Consider the following 22,059-nt stretch of genomic DNA (forward strand, 5'->3'; position numbering starts at 1 on the left):
CGAGTATATTATCTATAATGCTGCTGGTCAGACTTGGATATTTGTGACCCCAGGTCGATCGTTTCCTATCAGAGATGTCTTGACTGCATTGTTGAAACGGGTCATCGATTAAATTGGCTAAAAAAACCTACTATGTCAATTTTATGTACAAGTTCAGAATTCACAGATGTCTCGTTAATTTGGAGTTTTTCAGTGTTTCGTAATTCAAAGACTTATGCAATAAAAATTCTGCATTGTTTGTAATTGCCCAGGAAGGCGCATTGAGGTTTACCCGTTAGGACTTCCTGGTATATATTAATATAATGAAATAAAAAAAATTATAGCCGCTGATCTTTTTTAAACATTATTTTTTTGTTTTATTTATAGCATAATCCTATTTAAATATTAGTGTAATAGAAAAAAAACTCAAAAACCTATTTACTACTTTATTTATGTGCCTGAATATGTTCTTGCACTGTATAGAAAATAATTCAAATTTTTTAAAATTGGAGTCGAATTGTTGGAAAATGTTGCAGTCGGGTCGCACTTTTTTTTCAACAACTTCACAGCCTTGATATTCACGCCGATTCTTATTAGAATTTGTTCCAACTAGAAGGGTTCCAATTGAGTCCGTTGGAATTGACTAATGAAAAGCTTGGTTTCGTAGTCTTCTAAATGAAGCTTGGCGAAGTTCTTCGAAACATAAAACTCCCTTTTCCTCATGGGAACGGAAGCAGAAGCGGAAGCATCAAGTAGTAAGTAAGTCCCTTCAAAGGACTTCCCCTTCGCAACGCACAGAAAATGGTGGTCTTCGAATGAGGTGGCGGGCGGGTAAATTCCCAGAGGTTTTTCTCAGGATTGACGTCAATCGAGTGAGGTGGAAGAAGAGGTAGTAGGAGTGGTGTGGACTATTGTGAAGTGTGAAGTGTGGAGTGTGGAGTAAAGTGTGGATGTAGAAGCGGTGCGGTGCGGCGGGGACCGGTTATATGTGCAGACTCGCTCGTCAGCTTCACCACACCGTGGCGGTAACTTGCACGAGGAGCACGCGCTTCCCTTTCTCATCTCATCTGATTCCTCTCAGTTGTCGGTTCTCGATTCTCGATTCTCGATTCTCGATTCTCAGTCGCCGTCATCCACCGCACCGACCGACCGGACACGGACGACCGCCACTCGGCTCAACCCGCGCCCAACTGTCAATAATTCGACGCTTTTTGGCCGAAACGCGACTTTTTACGCGCGTATATAAATTCGCGCGCGCCAAACGCCTCTACCAGTGGGGCTCATCGAAAACGCTCTGTCGGCCGTTGCATCGCTGCCGTTGCTGCGCTTCGCTGCTTTCAGTCATCATCATCTGCAAATCAGCTAAAAACTCAGTGCATACGTTATTGACGTTTTCAGTGTTTTGTGTGCTCTGTGTGGTGAGACTTTCTTCAATTATTAACGTGAGTAAATCCCCCTCCCCCCATCTCTCTTTATTGAAATTTAAAACTTCGTTCGCGTAAATTCGCTGGGCGTGATGTCTATCGCGTCGACGCTTACATCATTCGAATGAAAAAAATCAATCGGTATTGTAAAAAAAATATATAAAATGACGTCAATAAAGCTTATCAAAAAAGTATAAATGACAATTCGTCAGTACGCCAAAAAGCACATCTGGCACTCGCTCTATTATTAGGGATTTGTAACAATCGTATAATGTTGTTTTTTTTTTCGTCAAGTGTCCGAAGTTTATCGAGATAACGATTTTGCATAATTGCTGTTTATATTTATTATTACCTGTTTTATAAGTATCTCGGACTTCCCCGAGGTTGTGATATTAAGAAAAAAATATGAATCCGCTTCCGAGTCTTGTAGTTCGTTTGCGGAATCATTTTCACAATTGACCTTCTGATACATTTTTTTATATTTCATAATATGCAAGCACTATAATGTAAATAACTCTATTTTTCAAAGCGATAAAACGTTTCTCTATAAACAAATGAAAAGCACATTTTTAAAGTTTGGATGGGTTTGAAGCTTTACCGCTCTTACGAGTCTCCGCAAAGTTTCGTAAAAATCATTATTTTACCTCTACCGATCGGACACGGTTGATTTATTTCATTGTAAAGTAATTAGTAATATATTGCAAGTGTCTTTGCATATTTATATATATTATGCATTAAAAAATAGTTGTAAAATTGATCAAAGTTATTAAGAATGATATTTATTTTTCGTATAATTACGTGCTCAAAACATCTTGATTATAAATTTACATAAAATTTACAGTATTAATTAGCGCTACTTACGTATTTTTACACGCATAAAAGATTTCTCTAATGACTGATGAAACATTCAATTGCACAACTCAAAACATTACATTATTTAAATATGTTTTGACACATTTATGAATGAGATTAAAATGACAATAACGAGAACGAATGTTTGAATCGGGATGTAACGTCTCAAAAATTTGTTTTCCGGTGTAAACAACAGGGTCTTGAATGCATCTAACGACCGATCTTTCACCAACAATTGGAATGCACCACGCACCTGTTTGAAATACTATACGACATTATTTCACAACACTCACCTGTATTCACCAAATGACACAATGTGAATACCAATGTTGTTTGACATCAGCGACAACTGTTATTTTATTTGTAGACAGTGTGGGGCCGTCTGTCTTCAGATATATTGTTGTAGTTAAAAAAAGAAACGGTTTTTTGTCATATTTTGAAACGATACCTTTTTATTATTTCATTGTGTTACGTTGAAACGATGAGAATGCGCTTAACCATTTACACACATTGAGATTATTCTCTCGCCGCTACCGTGAGCGTAATATCCGGCCTTTATGTACATATAATATTGACATTCACGTTGTTAATTTATTCTAAAGCACTAAAGCACTAATTTAAAATAATAATAAAAAAATGTGTATAAATAGGTCCAGTTAATATTTTCCGATTTCATTTAAGCAAGTACATATGTATGTATGTATTTCAAAGCGGTGAATTTGCCAGACATACTGGCATCGTACTCGCGTTGACGTTCAAGAGAATGAATTAAAATTATCTGAGAGTAAAACTTCATACAATAATTACTATTGGTATTGAAATTTACGACATATATGTACATGTTACGAAATTATTTATATATTTTCAAGTTGTGGTTGGATTTTATTACATAATATACTTTCAGTAAGAAGTTATAGACCGTGTCTTATTAGCTGCCGTCATATAAATTTAATGTCGTTTGAGGGAAAATGTCAATATTACATATGTATGTATGTATGTATGTATGTATGTACGTACATACATACATATGTGAACAAGCGAGAACATTTGCTGAAGTGAAAATTTACTGAATATTTGCCAAATATGCAATACAAATTTAAGCAAGTGTTCGATGTATTGCATAATAATTTAAAAAAATGACAAATTTGTAATTTTTAAAAAGTGATCCGTTGATGTGTATTTTAAGAATTTAGGTCATCGTAAGCATTTTTGAATGGAGAGGTAGTTCATAGAGGTTTTTTTTTAGTTTTTCTCATTTGAACGATGGGCGGAAATACGCTTTTTAGTTTTTACAAAAGGTGACATTATTTGTGTTCAAATTTTGCGTTACTAGTTAGATGGGATTTATTTTTTGGCAAGTTTCATCGATACCATTTCCTGTAATTTTCGTTATAATCTTTTTAATTTCATTTCTGTTCCAAGTTTTTTTTGATCGTCATTTTTTTAGTTATATAATATGAATTAATTACCATAAAATGGCGTTTCTCACAGTAAATTTTTATCTAAAAGATTTAGTTTTTCATTAATTCATAGTATTGACGTATCATAAGTTTTGAATTGTACAACGATCTTAATTATTAAATCAGCCGGCGTGTTGTTGTAAATATCAAAACAAGTGTTAGTTGCTGTAAATGTTTACGATTTATTTATTTTCTGCAATCAAGGTTGATGTTGCTATTTACGGGAATTTCTAGTTAAGACGACATTTACACAGCGTGAGATTTTCCCACCATTCAAATAAATTTAACCGGGGTTGTCTGGCTCGTAATGTCTTTCAATATGCGTTCACTTTCGACTAAATCCAATTTATGCGTTTGTATACACGTTTTTTTCGAAAGCACAAATCATTCATCACCCGCAGCAAACGAACATAACATAAAAAGAAGTTGAGAACGTCTCTTGTCTTTGATGTTTTCAAAGCGGCTCGGATTAACCACTGTTCCTTTTCTGTAGTTTATTTTTTTCAGCAAAAGTAACGCGCAATTTTGCGTCATTTGGCCGCCATTTTATTCCTCGGTAGCCAAAATGTCGCGTACTTTCCCGCAACTGTATATGTGTCGTCGACACCTGACGTGTTTACAAAACGCAATGAAAAACCGTTTCGTAACAGAAATTTTCCAACTGCTTGTGAGAAAAATTTCGATACGCTGACCTTCATGATACTTTCCCACAGCATATTAATTTCATTCATACATATGAATCGAAACAAACATCAATAAATCGATTATAAAAAATATAAATAAATTACATCCCTGCGTTACGTCACCGAACATCGTCAATATGGTTTCATCAAGTCAAGTTAACACATGATACATATGTATTTTAATTGCTTTCATACTCACGACCATACGAACAAATGTACATATATACATATATATGTACATACATATATACAATGTTCATACATTTATGTATCGCATGTCTTTTGTTCTAATAAAAAGACGTCTCTATGAACATTTTTTCTATGCTTATTATATAAATTCGAAACCAACAATGTTGCAAATTACGCCTTAAAATCTACGATATTTACATAAATTATGAAGTATAAACTCTAAAATGCATTCGTGGCTTTTCTTATTGGTCAATTTAACATTTATTTAAATATGAATAGAGTTAAGGTTCTTGAATGTTAATGGGAACATTTTTTTCTGTAACGTAATTTTCGTTGGAGCATTTGTTTTTCATTAAATCTAATATATATGTAGTTTCGAAAGAGACTTTGTATGTAACTATTATTGGTTCGGAGAAAAACAAATGAATATTCAAATAAATTTAATAAAATTTGTACTATTAGATTGGCCATGTTTAAGCGGTTTATATTAGAAATACCGAGCGAAGCCGGGTATTTTAAATACACTAGTATTTTATAAATCACAACATACATAGATGGATACAATTTGATTTAAAATGCAACCCAAATATAATCTTCTTTTGTTTGTTTTACTGTATAGCATTTCAAAAATTGAAGTTGTTCGTTCCTTGAGCCAACTTCTTGTCAAAGTCACACCAATGTCACTAATTCTGCGAGCTTTTCCATTTTTCCGACAACATTTGGACTGGGTCCATGCCTCGCATCTCGGCGATCTGGACATCTGGAGGAAATCTCACTCTATGAGACCGTAACATATCCGTGTTTATTGCATTTTAACATGGTGTTACGGCCAACTGTATCATTTAGCCAAAAGCTCCCGCTTTTGTACGGAAGCTTCTAGAAAAATTTTCCTCGAGAGTGCGATGCGTACGTGCGGTCTGGACCGGTCCCAACAAACTTTTTGTCGTTTCGTTCATTCCCATGCACACACGTACGCCTACAGACGCATTTTCTCTGATTTATTTCCGAGTGAAACTCGCATACTTTCCGTGAATGAGTTCATTCATAAGTCAAACCTGGGATGCTGTGTGTTAATTTGCAGAGCAAATCTTGCGCTAATGACGCGTCCGCTCCATATTATTACGCTCGTGTTTCACTCGAAAATACGCACTGCGTTTCAATTTGAGATAGGTCAAAAGCAACATAATGTTATTTCTCAGCATTTATTAGTACATAGATTCTAAATGATATTGTTGTAATATGTTTTAATAATAAATCATAATATTTACATACATATGTATGTACACTTAATCAAGCTTAAAAAGATAATTGCGCGTTGGACAATAATCTTTTTGTAACCTTTGGACAGTAAAAACATGATATAATCACATTAAATTTTATTTAATCACGAATGAATCAGCATATGTGTTTTATTGAAAAAGAAAACACGCGTTATTTGTTGTATTGACGTATGCAGTTGATGCTAATATGTAAATTGATTCCTTTTTTGTATTGTTTTCTCATCTTAAATTAGAGGCTTCTGGAAATGGTTTTCCTCAATTCAAAATTAGCGGTGATTTAGTTGGATTTTTCTTATTCATTGGTTTTTCACATTTTCTTAAAATTTCATATATTTTTCCTTTATTTTATTGGGTGCTAAGCCTTGAGACGAAATTATATACATCGACCATGAATTCTTTTGAAAATCAAGTGAGAAAAAATATGACTACTAGTAAGTTTCGTCAGTTTCGTTTGGATCACGTGAAAGTTGTAAGAAATGAGCTCGTCACATTGTCATTGAAGTGAATTTACACATATTTAAATTAATCGTTTTTCATTCGTCTGTCAATCTGCATCTCTGGCAACCTTCATCGAAGGTTGTTGAGCAAATTTTCTGACGGGTCAAAAAACGCTCTTCGTCCGTCTGTATAATGAAAAATAAACAGCTAATTCTAGTCAGTGTAAATCAGTTTAACTTCGAGATTGTTACATGTTTTTTTTTTACTGTCGAGTGCTTGGCAGCTTCTTTAAATTAGTCAAAGATTCTTCAGACACTTTGCAAATATTTGAAATCGTAACAGAGTACAGTGTTCAATTCACTCTGATCTATTGTTCCTTTTATGAAAGATATTTAAAAAAATCTAAACTGTACACAAGTATAACGTGATTTGCATACATATTCTCTTTACAACAATAATGGTTTTCAACCCAAAAATCCCTGACCCAATTATCTAAATTTAATATATGTAATTACATCCATATAAAAACACTACTTACTTATGTATGTACTTATTTGGATCGTTCCTCAAATAAACAGAAAAAACTCACAGCTAATTACATTTTTAGGTCACTGCGCATAATAATTCGAATTGGATGTGGCAATTTTACGCCTGTTCTTTATTAAAGCAATTCTACGAAAGTCGCATATTTATGATTCTAAATAGATCAAGGCTCCTTCGATTTACACGGTACATCTCATTTTTTTACACGGTGAATGCATTGCAGAATATTCCGCGTAAATTAAGATACTGTTCTCATATAGGAAAATTGTAGATTGGTGGAAAGCGAACAAATGAAAAAATTGGACTTAAAATTCTTATTCGTTAGTTCATTACCGTAAAATCATAAACAAACCTAAATATTTTAAATTTAGGTCAGTTTAAACTGTCGTGTAAATCTAGGTAGGTGCTGTACCCCCTCTAACAGTGAAAAGTCTCGGAAAACTCAGAACCGTATTGGATTCTACGGCATGTCTAATTGTCTATGACACGAATGTACATATGTATGTATAATAGACGTGTATACATTTGTCGTATTGTGTGTCGTAACGTGAAAGTGTAATGTGTGTGATAGTGTGAGTGTCGCTCGTTGAGGTCTCCGTGTCAAATATGCAAATGGCGCTCGCCACTGTAGACTGCTTGGCGTCGCACGAGTTCGTTCACTCACTTGTGACCGGCTGTGGCACTTGTTGCTGCACATACACACCCACATTCACACACTGGTGAATGCATTCGTGCTTGGCAGTTCGCTGGTGTGTCCGAAGCTGAAGGACCATTGGAGCTTTCAATGCTCCACTGCTGTTCGGACCTTGGGTGCTATTAGAACAGAGCTCATCACGAGCCATTTAGTAGGTGAGGACGAATTAGGTTAATCTTAAACGCAGATAAGATGACACGGAATACAAATTCAGTATTGTTTCTAGTTTGTTTATACTATATATCATAAAATTTAAGCTTAGGCAATATAAGGGATGTCAAGTGAGGGAAAATGGTAATAATACTCTCAATACATAAGATTTTTACAATTGTTAGTAACTTATATAACAGTTTGAATGCATACATATATACAAATGTATCTATGAATTATTTATTTAAAATACTTGGGGGAGGCAACACAGCTGATGGACCCAAAGCTTTGTCGAAAATTGTGTAAAATTAAAATATTTTTATGTAAATAGAAAAAATAATAATAGAGACAAAGAAACCGAAAAAGAAGAACTAAAAAACAACCTATTAATTTTTGAGAAATCATCAAGCTTAGGTTACTTGAAGTTGCTAATTAATTTGCTAGGCTATTCCAAATTTTAATCATTCTATCTAAAAATGAATTTCTCATTTTTTTTTTGTAATATACATACAGTCCGAGTCTGAGAATAGGACCTTTCAGATGAGAGTATTTTTATTAAACGTTAGGAGGTAAACTTCGATTAGATCGCCTCCCATTCATCTTGTCTTCAATATGAAGAGATTATTTTTTTTTTAATTTCAATCTCATATTGTATAAAAGTGATTCAAGGTCCAAAGGAATTTTTGAAATTCTTCTTCGAACTTTTTTAATACATATATCCTTTAAAAATGACTAAAATTTACTTTCGTAAGATGAAAATACCATAAATACTTTTGATATGATTAAGTGAAGTACCTGAGAGACCATTGCCCTGAATTGAACCGCTAAAGATGAACATTTTTCGCGAAATGTATAACCCAAGTGACTAAGCGATACGTGGACTGTAATTACAACCATCTGCTATATATTTTTTGCTTTCGAGCCGATACGATTTTGATTGGACTTTCTGCGAGGCAGCGGTCGTCAATTTGCGGCTCGCGAAAAAGCTCTCACCGACGCGTCCGTGACTCATCGTCATTATTCGATGGTTGTCTGGGAATTTTTCTCCAGAATCGGGGTCGATTTTTTTCGCCTAAAGTTGAAAAAAGGGTGCACTGAAAATGGAGAAGAATTCGCTAGGTGACGTCATGCGGGAAGCTCGCATCAATTGATCAGCGGAGGAGGAGACTGCAAATTAACCATATGGCCGCGGTCTTGGGGTTAATTGATGCGGGTCTCGAGTCTCTCTCTCTGTCGTATCGATTGACCGTAGACCACACACTGGAGAGATATCTCGTACTCTGCACTCGGATAAATTATCCATTTGCTTCGAATGAGCATCGCATTCACTCGAATTGATCGTCAATTGAAATGGATTCTCCGTTTAGACGCAAAATTCTCACGCAGACAACAAATTCATACTACGGCCTTGTATGCTTTCTAAAATTAATTTGTAGCCTTATTTACTTAGAAAACTTATACTAGGTCGTTTTTCAGACTATCCTTAATGTTTGTGCTTATTTTATTTTAAACATTAAATCAAAGTTAGTTGCTACATTAGATCTAAAGTTGTCGAGAATGATAACGGCAAAACCGCGCAATGACACAAATTGTGCTGCAATGGTAGAAATTTATGCAACACATGCCTACGTTAAAATATGTCAAGAAGATTCTATTGTATGTATGTATTACAGATTGACTCACATGGAGGTATTTAAAAGTGAATCACATATTTTCGGTTTTTCCAATATAAAAGGATCATCTCGGTTGAAATGAGTAGTTGATTTCATCACATTTTCCTTTTCAAAGTTTGCAACCGAGCAATAAATTAACAGGAGACTGAAAATTTCCGCTGTCAACGTAATTAGATATTTAATTCTACGGGTAGTTATTTTTTAATCGATATCCTATGTGCGTAATTTAGTGCGATCGCTTATCAAGAGATTATACTGGTACCCAAAATAGTACCATTAGCGTCAGACATGCTAATTTTGAATTTTTATGCTAGTTTTGTGGCACGTGTCTGTCCTAATTTACATACACGATTGTTTTCTTTGCAATTCGTTTATTGGCTAGTAATGCGTATTCAATTTCGAGGTTGACTAATAATTTATGATAAATTATACTGTTTGACGTGTGCTTTGGGATGACTACTTTTTCAATTGCCAACTTGATAATACAGAAATAAAAATAAGTGTGATGTGGATAATGATTTTGGCGATTATATATAGGGCTTGATAGTTAAAATCCAGATTTTTTTTTTGGATCTATAAGAATATTCGAAAATCTATTAGGCTTTGATCAAATAAAATCTATTGACTTTTTTGGGCTTGTGTTTTTTTTCTTTGGGTGATGTTTATACTGCAGGGACGGAAAAGGGTTGAGTGGAATCTTATGTGCACTCTCTACGGTCAGGGTGGCCTTCGAGATCTCTTTAAGATAGTGGTCGAATCTCTTGGGGCGGCCGTGAGCGTGTTTCGCATTGAATTTATTGCCGATCGCGTGATAAGTGCAGCAAAAGCCTTGCCGCCCCGGGGCGTTTGCCTTATGCGCCAGGTGTTCACAGGTGGAGGCGGTTCGTTGCATCTACTGCACCAAGTGGTATACAGGTTCAAAGCAAAACACCGTCAAACCCGACACGAATAACCTGGAACTGACTATCGCGCTGAAGCGGACATGTCCTCTTACAACAACAACACTCTGTTTAAAGAGTATCTTCTGTACAAATTAGTAGTTTTTTTAAGCAATTTTAAAGAAATACCCCATTTTATAGCGTCTGCTTCATTTTGATAACATTTTTTTTTAAAACAGAGCATTATTTATCTAGATAAACTTCTATATACCTGACGAGAATGTAAAAAGTCAAAAGTGAGATGTGCAGATAAGCAAGGATGTGGAGTTCCACTCAAAATATAAATGAATGGATGCATATTGAACAGGCTTTCATCTAGTGGCGAACGGTGATTGCCTACAAATGATGTTGATGAAAGTTTTTTTTGCGTAATAGTAGAAAAGTTTATGACTGTGTTTAATCCGAATCCGTGAAATCACCGATTACGCGTAATCGGCAAATGTTGCCGAATTTGTGAAAAATGCAAGGCCGTTGCTGAATTCACGTATTCGGTAAATTCGATTACACGTCAAATATAAATAATCGGAAAATAGACAGTAGCAATGCTGTGTAGTTTTTTTTAGACTCACGGACCATTATAGTCATAATTTTGAATCCTGTTGACCACTTATATGATTATGATGGCACAAAATCTTTATAGATTGTTTGGTTATAATAAAACGATTATTTCAAAATAATTGAAGCTAATTAAAGTTTTAAACATTTTTAGAAATAAAATTTATTGGCTAGTTAAATTAAAATTAAAATAACAAAAATTGATAGCAAGCAAGAAATACTATTTATTGCTTGTTTGAAGTAAGTTTATTGATTTTTGCAACTCCTTGGTCGCTCACATTTCCATAAATTTGATCTGGTCGGTGTGACCTGGGCCTATGCCTTGGAATGTGTGTAATAAAATGAAATATTCATAATATATTAAAATATTGATTCTTTGTTATAAAATAGTGTTACGTACGCCGTGGATTGAGCGAATTGCACTTAGACCAACGGATATCTGTTATCGGGTTAACTAAGTGCATGCACTTACTTCCAAGGATTATATCTGGACTCTAAGTGCATTTAGGCTAAACAATGACCGTTATTAGGCTTTTCTCAGAATCGGTACGGGGAGACCCAATGTCGTGGAAATACATATCCAAATACGTGAATATACAACAGGTAAACAGATTAGGCGTCCTGAGAGATCTACCCTTTATAAGGCGGTACGTAGGCGATATCATGTCATTCTGGACTGAGCACTGCCAGTGCGTGTATCTCCTTAATCATCAATAAATGCTGTGAAACGATGGTTGGCCTTTTACTTGGATCCTCCACCCACCCCTACGTAACAATAGCAATAATTTAAGTATAAGCCAAGTGAGATAATCATAATACATACATAAATCAAACTAAATTTAACATCCTTATTCAACTGTCACTTTGACATTTGGATACAATATAACAATCAGCAAAGAATTTCACGAATTCGGCAAATTTTCGCCGATTACATGAAATCGGCAATTTCCCGGGTTCGGCGTAACATTGTCACTTACATAGTTAACAGTTCACATCTATGTGGCAATTGAAGACTTTTTGATTTGTTTGTTGTTAATTTGAATATATGTATGTACCCATGTATGTATGTAACTTTTCCTTTCCATATTTGAATCTATATATAGTATAAGCTCATTTTATTTTACTCCCAAGTCTCAGAAACAGTTTTCAGGTCTGTTTTGAGTCGTATAAACTTTTATTTCTCGCATGTAGATTTCAAGGTAATTTGATTTTTATTCGACAATAAAATGAACAGTAAGTTCGAATAAAACTTTTCCTCGATTGGTCAACAACCTTTCCTTGAATCGATTCTCAATACCTCCGAGTGTTATCAGCTAACATTTGTACGATCGTTTTGAGAAGATGCGACGAGGCTGTATCTTTTCGAAATGCACCCAAATTACAAAATGACCCAATTTAGATTTTGCTATCCTGAGTCAAAGAGACTTTCTTGTAAGCTTGCACTAGTTAATTTCTACAAAACTGGTGTGCGCGCGCGCGTACCTACGTGAGGGAACGCAAACCGTTCGACTCTATCAACACCTTATGTAAAAAACTCGATCTCCACCTGTTAAATTGCAACTAGTTAATACTGGTTTTTCGCAGAGGAAGTTTACCTTACTCACATTTAACTTAATTAACGCTGTTACAATCTGTTCACACAGCGAACCACTTCAAACACGCCGTACATAATAACTATGCACATATATAATACAAGCATGTAGTATTTTTACTCTGAAATTCAACAGTGTGCATATAGTATATCGTGAAATAAACCCTATATAGTTTTCGATTCGCTGGTATGAGCATGAGCATGTCTAGTGCACATACGCATATTCGTACTATTAATTGGATCACCCGAGAGAAAGTTGATTTCCATAGAAACTGCATCCGCTAAATCTTGTCTTCTGCAAAATGTCACATTCTGTTGCGGTAGTGCACAATTTAAATACACACGTCAGTTAGCCTGGAATCTGAAAGATTTTCGTTGAATTCGGTAGATTTGGAAATTATAACTTGGCATTTAATGTTGAGCACCCACATATATACATATATATTATATCGTTGTGGTTAGCTCATCGCAAAGGGCCCAAAGAGGCGACGTATAAAATTACAAGCTGTGTGTGTACACATCTACGGCATCGGTGATTTGAGCGAGATGCAAATCGTTTCTTGGGAAATTGCACTGATGATGATGTGAGCTAATGCCATAGCGGTGGAGGATCGTGCGATAACCCTCTCCACAGCCTCCACAGGATCACAACGTTGTCTTTCAGGGTTCTCATTGCTCTTTTTGGCGTTCTTTGTGATCGGGTACTCCAAGCATGCCAATAATTTACGTTTAATGCTTTTGATTGTTTAATATCAGACACTAAAGATCCAGAAGGAAATCTCTTCTTGGAAATGCCTCGGAATTCTGATGAAAATGAGCTTGTCCAACAATTTTATATCGTAACATAAAATAAATACATGAAAGTAAAAGTGACGCAATAAACGGTGCTAAAAATGGTTTCGTTTTTTTTTTCATCCTTTCTTTTGGGAACTTGTAGAGATAACTTTTGATATCAATAGTGGATTTACAAAACAAATAAAACTATCAAATGATATTGAGATTTTCCGATTGCAGTAGGGTTTCTCTTTCAAAAATAAATACTAATTTTTTAAACCAAAATGCGCGCACGGGCATGCGGTGCATGCGGGTCTTTTAGATTTAGGTTTTTAAATAAAAATACCAGACATTTTTTAAATAAAAGTCGTGGAAGTCAAGTTATAACTTTGTTAAGAAGTGATCTCAATGCAACAATGTATATTAAACAGTTTTTGCATTTGTAAATTAAAAAATATAATTCTATGGAGAGTGAATTCGCTTAAGTGTACCTTTTTTTTACAATCCTCTATTACGTTTCACTTACGATTACAATTCAGGAAAAAATTTGCCTCTTATCTGATCGTTTTTATACTCTGCCATATTGCTCATTTTGGTCATCAATATAAGTAAATGGATCCTCCGCCATTATGATAGAGATAAAATATCGATTGAGACGCGTTTGAAGTTTGCAATTTTTAAATCTGGGTGACGTCTAAGTAGTCTTAAGTTTTATACATAGATGGCGGTAGTAAAATAAAATTATTGGTATTTTTATTCAAAATAATAATTTGTATATCTTAATATTATATAAAAAAAACTAAAAAAGAGGTTTGTTTTTGAAAAACTTTTTTTTATACATATGTTATCATTTGTATTTCACTTTGCTGGTTACTGTCGCTAGTGTTGAACGAACTTTTAGTCAATAACAATTAATAAAAGACTATAGAATTTGCGACTTTTGAAGGCGAGGAAAAAGAAAATTTAAATATTGTGTGTTAATTATCAATTTAATTTTAATAAAAAAAAACTGCTAAAACTGCTAACATTTGCATGCGGGCCCAATTTTTCTAGTTACGCCTATAATTCTATAATTTAATACGTACTACAACTAGGCCCTTATTTAGTATTTTTACATACCTCTTCTTATTACGAGCCTCATATCATAGCTTGCTTTCGCTTTTTCGTCTGAAAAAGTTTGTTATGAGCCTCTTGTAACAAATAACAGTGGCGACTCGGAAAAGTCTGTTCAAAGATCACTATCGGATTCGATGATCGAGGAGTTGCAGCACAATGGCAGTCGTTCACTGACTGGAACGGTCGACATCCTTCGCGCTGGATATTGTTAATTGTCGTCATCGGTGATGTTGTTGTCGGTGATGAAGGCGACGTAAGCACGTGCTCGAGTGACGAAACACTCGAGACCACCAGCATCATGCTATCAAGATCTAATTGCGGATAGTGAAGCGCGTGCCAACGCACTTGCGCGAAAACACAATTGATAGTGGATCTCAACATTTCTATTGATACCATCATAATTTGCAGCCATTCCCCAATCACTGCTGGATGAAGGCCTCTCCAACATGTTTTCATTCATCTCTGTTCTGAGCAACATTATGCACCTACAATATATACCCCTACATATTTTCATTAATTCGTCTTCATATCTCACTCGTGACCTTCCTTGAGCTTGTTCACCTTTCGTCCATTCTTTTACAGCCAAATTGCATGTCCATTACTATTTAAATCTATTATTTGACTCAATGCAATATTTTGGTTTTCTAGTCTTAAGGTTTGCATCTACATAACATCATTACTGACAAAAAAAACTTTCTTTGTTAGGTGAAGTGGTATTTTTGATTAAAAATAAAATTTATTTGCCAAAAGATCTCCCATCCCAACTTCATCCGTCTTCTTAATCTCGGCTTTCCTCACTCCTGTTTATTATGTTTATTTTTATCTTATACCAGGAAGGCCTAATAGGTAACCCCAAAGTGCCTTCCTGGCCAGAAACATTGTATATTGATACAAATATTATTAGTATTATACAAAGTACATAAATACATATCAATTAATATCCACAGAGACATCTATGGTCAAATTTGTAAATCTGTAGAATTTTAAGCAATTCAGCGAAATTCAGTAAATATATGTATATATATCAATTAACATCTACATAGACATTTATGGTCAAATTTATAAGTTTACAGCATTTTATACAATTCAGCGAAATTTGAGATTGTTGAATACTCGAGATTTTGCTAGAAAATGAGTAAGGTTGCAAATTTGTTGGAACCGTTTCAATGAAAATCAGATAAATTTTCAAACTCTCATAGGAAACGATCGATCTGGAGTCACAAATCCAGTCTGGACAGCTGAAACCAGTGGGATTTGAACCCGTGACCACTCTGTTCAAAGCATTATATGCTAACAACTAGTCTATTCTGCTGGTTTTCTATACTCTATTATGTTAATGACTTATCCTAAATACGTGTCTATTAATTATAGTAGCTTACTAGATATTGTTGATACCGGTAGCGGAAAATGTTTCAAGTCTCCAGTTGATTTGTATTATTCCTTATGCCCAAACAGATTAGATTATAGTATTGGAAGGATGTTAATATGCGTTTTTTTTTGTTACAGATGGTTGTTAGGCGGCGAGCGGGAGGTTTGTGGGCGGCGGCGCTGCTGGCGGCGCTGGCTGCGGCTACCCCGCTTCCGCAGCATCACCTCACCAAGCGCTCCTTCTACGAGATAGAGTGCAAAGGTGTCTACGACAAGAGCATGTTCGCACGGGTAGATCGAGTCTGCGAGGATTGTTACAATCTATACAGGGAGCCCCAACTGCATTCACAGTGCAGGTAAACTATCAACGCCGTCACTTAAAAACAAACATTACAGATAAATCTCATAGTGAAACATTTGAAACGAGCTAAAAATTTGTTGTAAATGAACGAAAGACGCTTAAATTTCACAACACAACAGATGAAGTCATTAAGTGGTAAATAATATAACGATGAAATTTCCAATGTCCGGACAATGTCGTAGTGAAACCACAAATTTTACTCTCAATAGTTTCATTTGCACATATAATAATGTATCCGAAAATGTCAATCGTAATGAAGGTGAAATTAATTTGTTGACCTCGTGCTTCTTAATAACAAACTGTTGAAATGCTGCTACATTTGCATTAAAGTTTATTGGAATTTGCAGGAAAGATTGCTTCACGACACAGTATTACTTGGGTTGCATAGAAGCGCTACAGAAAATTGACGAACTTCCACAAATACAAACTTGGATAAAACAACTACATGGGGCTGACCCATTGCGTGTGGTACTTTATTTTTTTTTTGTTTATTATTTTATTATTTTCTACCCTTTATTTCCCAAATTCTTATTTTTTTCTATATCATACTAACTATTATACATAAACAATCATTCAAATTCACTAGAAACTTATCGTTTAATAAACGGTTTGATTCGAATACATTTCAAAATAATACTTATACTTTTTTAGTTGACTGTTTTTTTTTCATTTTTTTTTTAAATATTTCCCTTTATACTTCTTTGGGAACTTCAAGGACTGAACTACATACAATCTTCAATATCTGTTATCTTCATCTACTAACTAATCTAATTTTCAGCACTGTTCTACATTCTTTTATCTAAACTGTCGCTCAACGCTTACTATTATACTTTTAATATTTATAAAATTTTGTCTTTCTTTAAAATTCAATAATAATTAATAAAAACAATTTTGTTTACAGGAATAATTGTTTCACGACAGCATATTTCCAAGGGTGTCTCGAGTCCCTTCTCTTATCGGAGGAGGAAGAGATGTTTAGCCAGATAGTAGAATTTTTGGGTAAAAAGAAATGAAAGCGACCAACAGACTCGATATTACCAACTGGAAAACCACGTCAACTTCAAGAATTCATTTTATTTGGTTAAATTGTCCTCATACATTCTAGTCGTTAAAATTAATGTATTATTATAAATAAATATAGCCCTGTTAATTAAAAATATAATATTAGTTAAATATTCTTGTATTTATAAGAAAACAAGCTGGTCATATCAATTATTTAAAACAAGAACGGAAAAATAGATTTTTTATGATTTGTTGAACTTTACTCATTCTCTTTTAGTCAATTCAAATTCCTTACTCTTTTGTTTTATACATAAAATTAAATTATTTTATTTGCTTCCGACTAGTTTTGTTTATGAAAACTGTTCTTGTATTGTGATTTCTAACAGTTTTAGATAAAATATATATTTAGTTGATTTATTATTTATTAATTTATGGGATAAAAATAAATCTATACTTTGTGATTGTGGCTGACGCAAAGTATATGGTGTATTTTTACAGCAGTAAAATCAGAAAACAATATGACACACAGTTTTCACTTTTTGTATAAATCATGTATATAAATATAGTTGTCTATTATTATTTAAGATGAAAGTGTTATTATTTGTATAGTAAGCCTTTCCATAGTATCTTTCTTCTTTTGCTAGAAAACCCTATGTATATATTTTTTAAGTATATACCGAGTGTAAAAATTTTAGTCTATTTTTGAGTATTAAAATCATTTTTTTAAGGAATTTCATGTTGTCAGCATTCCAGTAACAGTATTTATATTTTTTCATTTTTTGAATTAATTTATTGCTAGGAAAGATTATTACATTTTGTTTTTTTTTATGATACCACTGTTTATTTATTAATTCTTCATTTTGCATATTTATCATCATTGAATATGCAAAAAGATCATGCACATTTTATAAAACAACTTCAACAAATTACTCACAAAGTATTTTTTTCGTTGTTTCTTATTTATTAATTCTGTGTATTTATATTTGTATTCAATATGTAAACGGATGAATTTCCACATGAATATATATATGTATGTATATATTGGATGATGAATCTCCACTCTCTATAAATCAATTACTTATTAGAGGGTAATTATGAAATTATATCTTGTCATTGTATTTATTTAATAAATGGCTTTTGCAAGGTTATCAGTATTTAATTTTTTATTACCCTGAATTTATTTTGAAATACATACCATTCGACACTTGAGTCATATATTACACATGCATATGTATATCATAATTCTTATTAATTCATGAATTCAATTTTAAGTGGAATAATAAAACACTTTGAATGAATTACGCAGTTTTATTTTAATCCAAAGCAAATAAAATTTAATTTTTATAATCTTAATCATATATATTTAGTTAAGAGATGGCGTTCCTGGCGAACCGACAACATCGATAATTTCAGTATTAGGTTTATTTTCACATTCAGAAGTAGATATTGATGGTGGTATTGTTAAACTCTGCAAAAAGAAATTAAATATAAATTAATCGTTTTAAAGCATTTTACATTTAAAATATACATATACTAAATTTGCATACTTTTCCCGGGTTCAGAGCTTCATATTGATGCCTCAAGGCTTGTAATTCAAACTCGCAAGACGCCAACGCTTGCCGCAACTCAATAGCGAGAGATATTTCTGATCTCAAATCATTAAATTGTTGACAGATTTCATTAGTAGGTGGAGGATTGGTACCTGAGATCAAATCGATTTTAGAGTATATGTATACATTTGAAAATATAAATAAAACATGTGCATATATCTACCAATATTGAGCGCTTGTAAAGATTGATCGATGGCTTTTGCTTTCTTTTGACCGACTCCAGAGGGAAGTTTCATTCTTTGGGAACGTAACCACACACCAGATCCGCGAGCTTCGGGGAATCTAATACCAGCACCTTCAACGGTCTGAAATAATTAATATTCGTTAAAAACATTTACAACATTATATTGAAGAAGTTATAGTTCATTATTACAATTATATCGGGACATTTGACTGGTCTCGAATGTGATTGCACTTTTTTCTTATGCAGTTTTCTATCATGTCGACGTGATGAAGATGATGATGCATTGGGAGTATGCGATCCAACAGTGTTAGTTCCCATAGTGTTATTGGGTTCGTTTCCGGTACTACTAATAGAAACTCTTCCGCTGTCTGCCTGTGATATTAGCTTTTGTAAATCTTGAGTTTTCCTTTCACGTTCCTTTTTGCGTGCTTCAATTTTTTTCAACTCATTCATAAGAGTCAGCTCTTCTTCAATCTGAAAAATTCAGTAATATTTAAAATGATTAAAATACTTAACTGTAAAATAGAAAAATAAATTTCTTATAACATTACTTGTTCTGGAGTCCTATCGAACAAGCGACGCAGTTGTTCTTTTCTTTTTCTTTCATGTTCCGCATCAAAAATAAACGGTCTCCTCTCACCGCTGAATCCACCAAGACCGTGGCCATACCAACTGTTGCTTTTAACCTAAAGATAAATACACAAACGTTCAATTACTATGGTCAAGAAATCTTCAATGAAAAAGTAATCAAAATGCAATGTTATTATTACTTTGCTAAGGACGGCGCAAATATTGTAATATCGCTCTTTAAGATCTTCTATAGTTCGATCCCTAAAAGCTGCACGATCCCAACGATCAGCAATGACAAAAAATCTAAGATCAAACCTCTTCGCTAATTCCAATAAATGGTCGGTTTCGGCTTTCGACCATTCTTCACTACGTAAATGTGTTGAATATTCGGATTCGCTATAACTAGGAACTGACACTTGCTAGAATATTAGAAAGATGTTTAAAAAAATATACAAAATTAATTTCATATGCACAAGTTCGATGTATGGATACCTTATTGAATTTTGCGAAGGGGTAGTCTCGCTGTTCATCACATACTCGTCGCCAATGATGAAATACGGCTCCGTCTGTACGTGCCGGGTTAGTGAAGGGAGTCCACGCCCATCGACGGGTCTGTTTTATACCTAAACGGGCTTTCATCTGTTTGTAATTGATGTCTGCAAATATATTGAAATCGTCATATAGTTATGTGCAATTCTTAGAGCAGTCAATATAATAATTTGAGGTTATGTCGTACATACCGACATCAGTGGGCAACAGTGGAGGAGCTTCCATATTATCGTTGTATAGAAGTGCAAAAACTTCCCGGTGCATTCCTTCTGGTCTTTTGACAGCTTTGATGGATCCATGTCTCTTTCTGATCCTGTCCGAGGATGACAAAATTGATTCTTTGGTTAGTTCTGGAGCAGCTGGGCTCTCTAGCGCGAGGATGTCTCGTACGTCCGCCATATCGATATTTAACGGTAATCAACTGAAAGAATACATTAGAAAATGCAGGAAATGATTTGTTTGAATATTAAATTGCGATGTGTTATTGTTTTAAATATATTTACACATAAAAATTAGATCTATCGGCGAGAATGACAGCTGACAAAAGAGACGCTCATTGACAGTCTACGACGGGCAGTGCTGCCAGTCTTAAAATATCATTGCATTTTGGCAAGGTGGCAACATAAAATATTTATGTTCACATAATTATAAAATTTACATTTATCACAGGTAGGAGAAACATTATAGTCGTTGGACATGTGATAGTTGTGGATGGAAAATGAATATTATTTATTGCTTTGAATTGGTAGTGATAAAAGATACTCAGAAATGTCACAAGAGTAAACTATACAATCGATATGAATAATAACTGGTAAATGGACTATTCGTCACATTGGGGTGGTCACAAAGACAATTTTTGCCATGAAAATCGTGAATACACAATATTTGGCACTCAAGTTCTCGTTACTATGATAGTTATCGTTAGTATGATGGACTTTTCGGCTGCCAGATGTTCCGTTATAGAGATATTAGTGACTTTGTGACGAGTAATTTGTGACCAGTAATCACCGAACCTAATAACTATAGTGGTTTTTTTTAATGATTTTCCCAACATTGATATCCATTATTGATCAGTAAATAATTTTTATGTATAGATATTGAAAAAAAAACATAATTTTACAGTCGGGTGACGCCGATTATATTTATTGGCATTATTTATGGGGGGAGGGATATGGATCATAGCGGTCTCCGTGAGTATGTACCGTTTACCATGCACCATTTTTTTTTGATCTTTCGACTTAAGATCTTTCGATTTTCGATCTTTGCCTTCCGATATTTGTGTTTTCTGTAATTTAACATTCTGTCTCGTCACGTAGACCCGGATCATAGTGGTAATTTTATTTTGAAGTATATAAAGGAGTATAATCTTAAACAAGATTTGCATTACTGGGCCCATTGATTTTATTTTTTAGCTTTAATATCCATGCGGCCAATTAGGTTCGGTGATTACTGGTCACAAAGTCACTAAAATTTCTATAACGAAACATCTGACAGCTGAAAAATCCATCATAATAACGATAACTATCATACTAACGAGAACTCGAGTGCCAAATATTGCGTATTCGCAATTTTAATGGCAAAAATTGTCTTTGTTTTCACCGCAATGTGACTAATAATCTAATTACCGACCAATTACTGTGCTTTCTTTTACACTACTAAATGTTTCCTTAATTTTTTTATATACAGCGAGCAGTGTAAATCAATATAAATAACATGTGCTGCTAGCGACTGAGAGGTCTTGGGTACGATCCTGGCTAGACCTCGAAAGAAAGGAATCATACGTTGTATGATTCCTTTTGTGGGAATTTCTGCGGTGTTGCTGGTCGAGTTGGAATATATGTACATATAATATGTATGTATATGATTGTAAGTCATTTGTTTCATATCAGAGTTTGCCAACTTATCTGATTTGATTGTTAAGACGGTTCCTCAGAAGTTGGCTAACTGCCTCATATTTTTCGCCACTGCTTGATTATGAATTCAAATTTATACATTATATAATAAATAAATTTCTATTTGGTACATACATATATATTGTTGCGTAGGGGTGGGTGGAGGATCCAAGTAAAAGGCCAA

General features: G+C 34.1%; 2 protein-coding genes across 2 annotated transcripts; one reads left to right on the plus strand and one right to left on the minus strand.

Annotated features, from left to right (window-relative positions):
- The first annotated feature begins 416 nt into the window (after positions 1-416).
- On the plus strand, positions 417-18,216 carry ITP (ion transport peptide). Its single transcript, XM_077431012.1, has 4 exons — positions 417-1,421; positions 15,846-16,063; positions 16,416-16,536; positions 16,970-18,216. The coding sequence occupies exons 1-4, from the start codon at positions 966-968 to the stop codon at positions 16,973-16,975; spliced, it is 801 nt and encodes a 266-aa protein (XP_077287138.1). The 5' UTR covers positions 417-965; the 3' UTR covers positions 16,976-18,216.
- A 144-nt stretch (positions 18,217-18,360) lies between these two features.
- On the minus strand, positions 18,361-20,584 carry DMAP1 (DNA methyltransferase 1 associated protein 1). Its single transcript, XM_077430718.1, has 9 exons — positions 20,487-20,584; positions 20,175-20,404; positions 19,927-20,090; positions 19,635-19,853; positions 19,416-19,550; positions 19,054-19,338; positions 18,844-18,985; positions 18,618-18,772; positions 18,361-18,538 (listed from the first exon to the last, which is right to left on the minus strand). Exons 2-9 carry the CDS (start codon positions 20,380-20,382, stop codon positions 18,434-18,436), a joined length of 1,413 nt encoding a protein of 470 aa, XP_077286844.1. The 5' UTR covers positions 20,383-20,404; positions 20,487-20,584; the 3' UTR covers positions 18,361-18,433.
- Positions 20,585-22,059: the final 1,475 nt, after the last annotated feature.

The sequence above is a fragment of the Arctopsyche grandis genome, chromosome 5 (assembly GCF_051622035.1).
Source record: "Arctopsyche grandis isolate Sample6627 chromosome 5, ASM5162203v2, whole genome shotgun sequence".
Classification (NCBI taxonomy): Eukaryota; Metazoa; Arthropoda; class Insecta; order Trichoptera; family Hydropsychidae; genus Arctopsyche; species Arctopsyche grandis.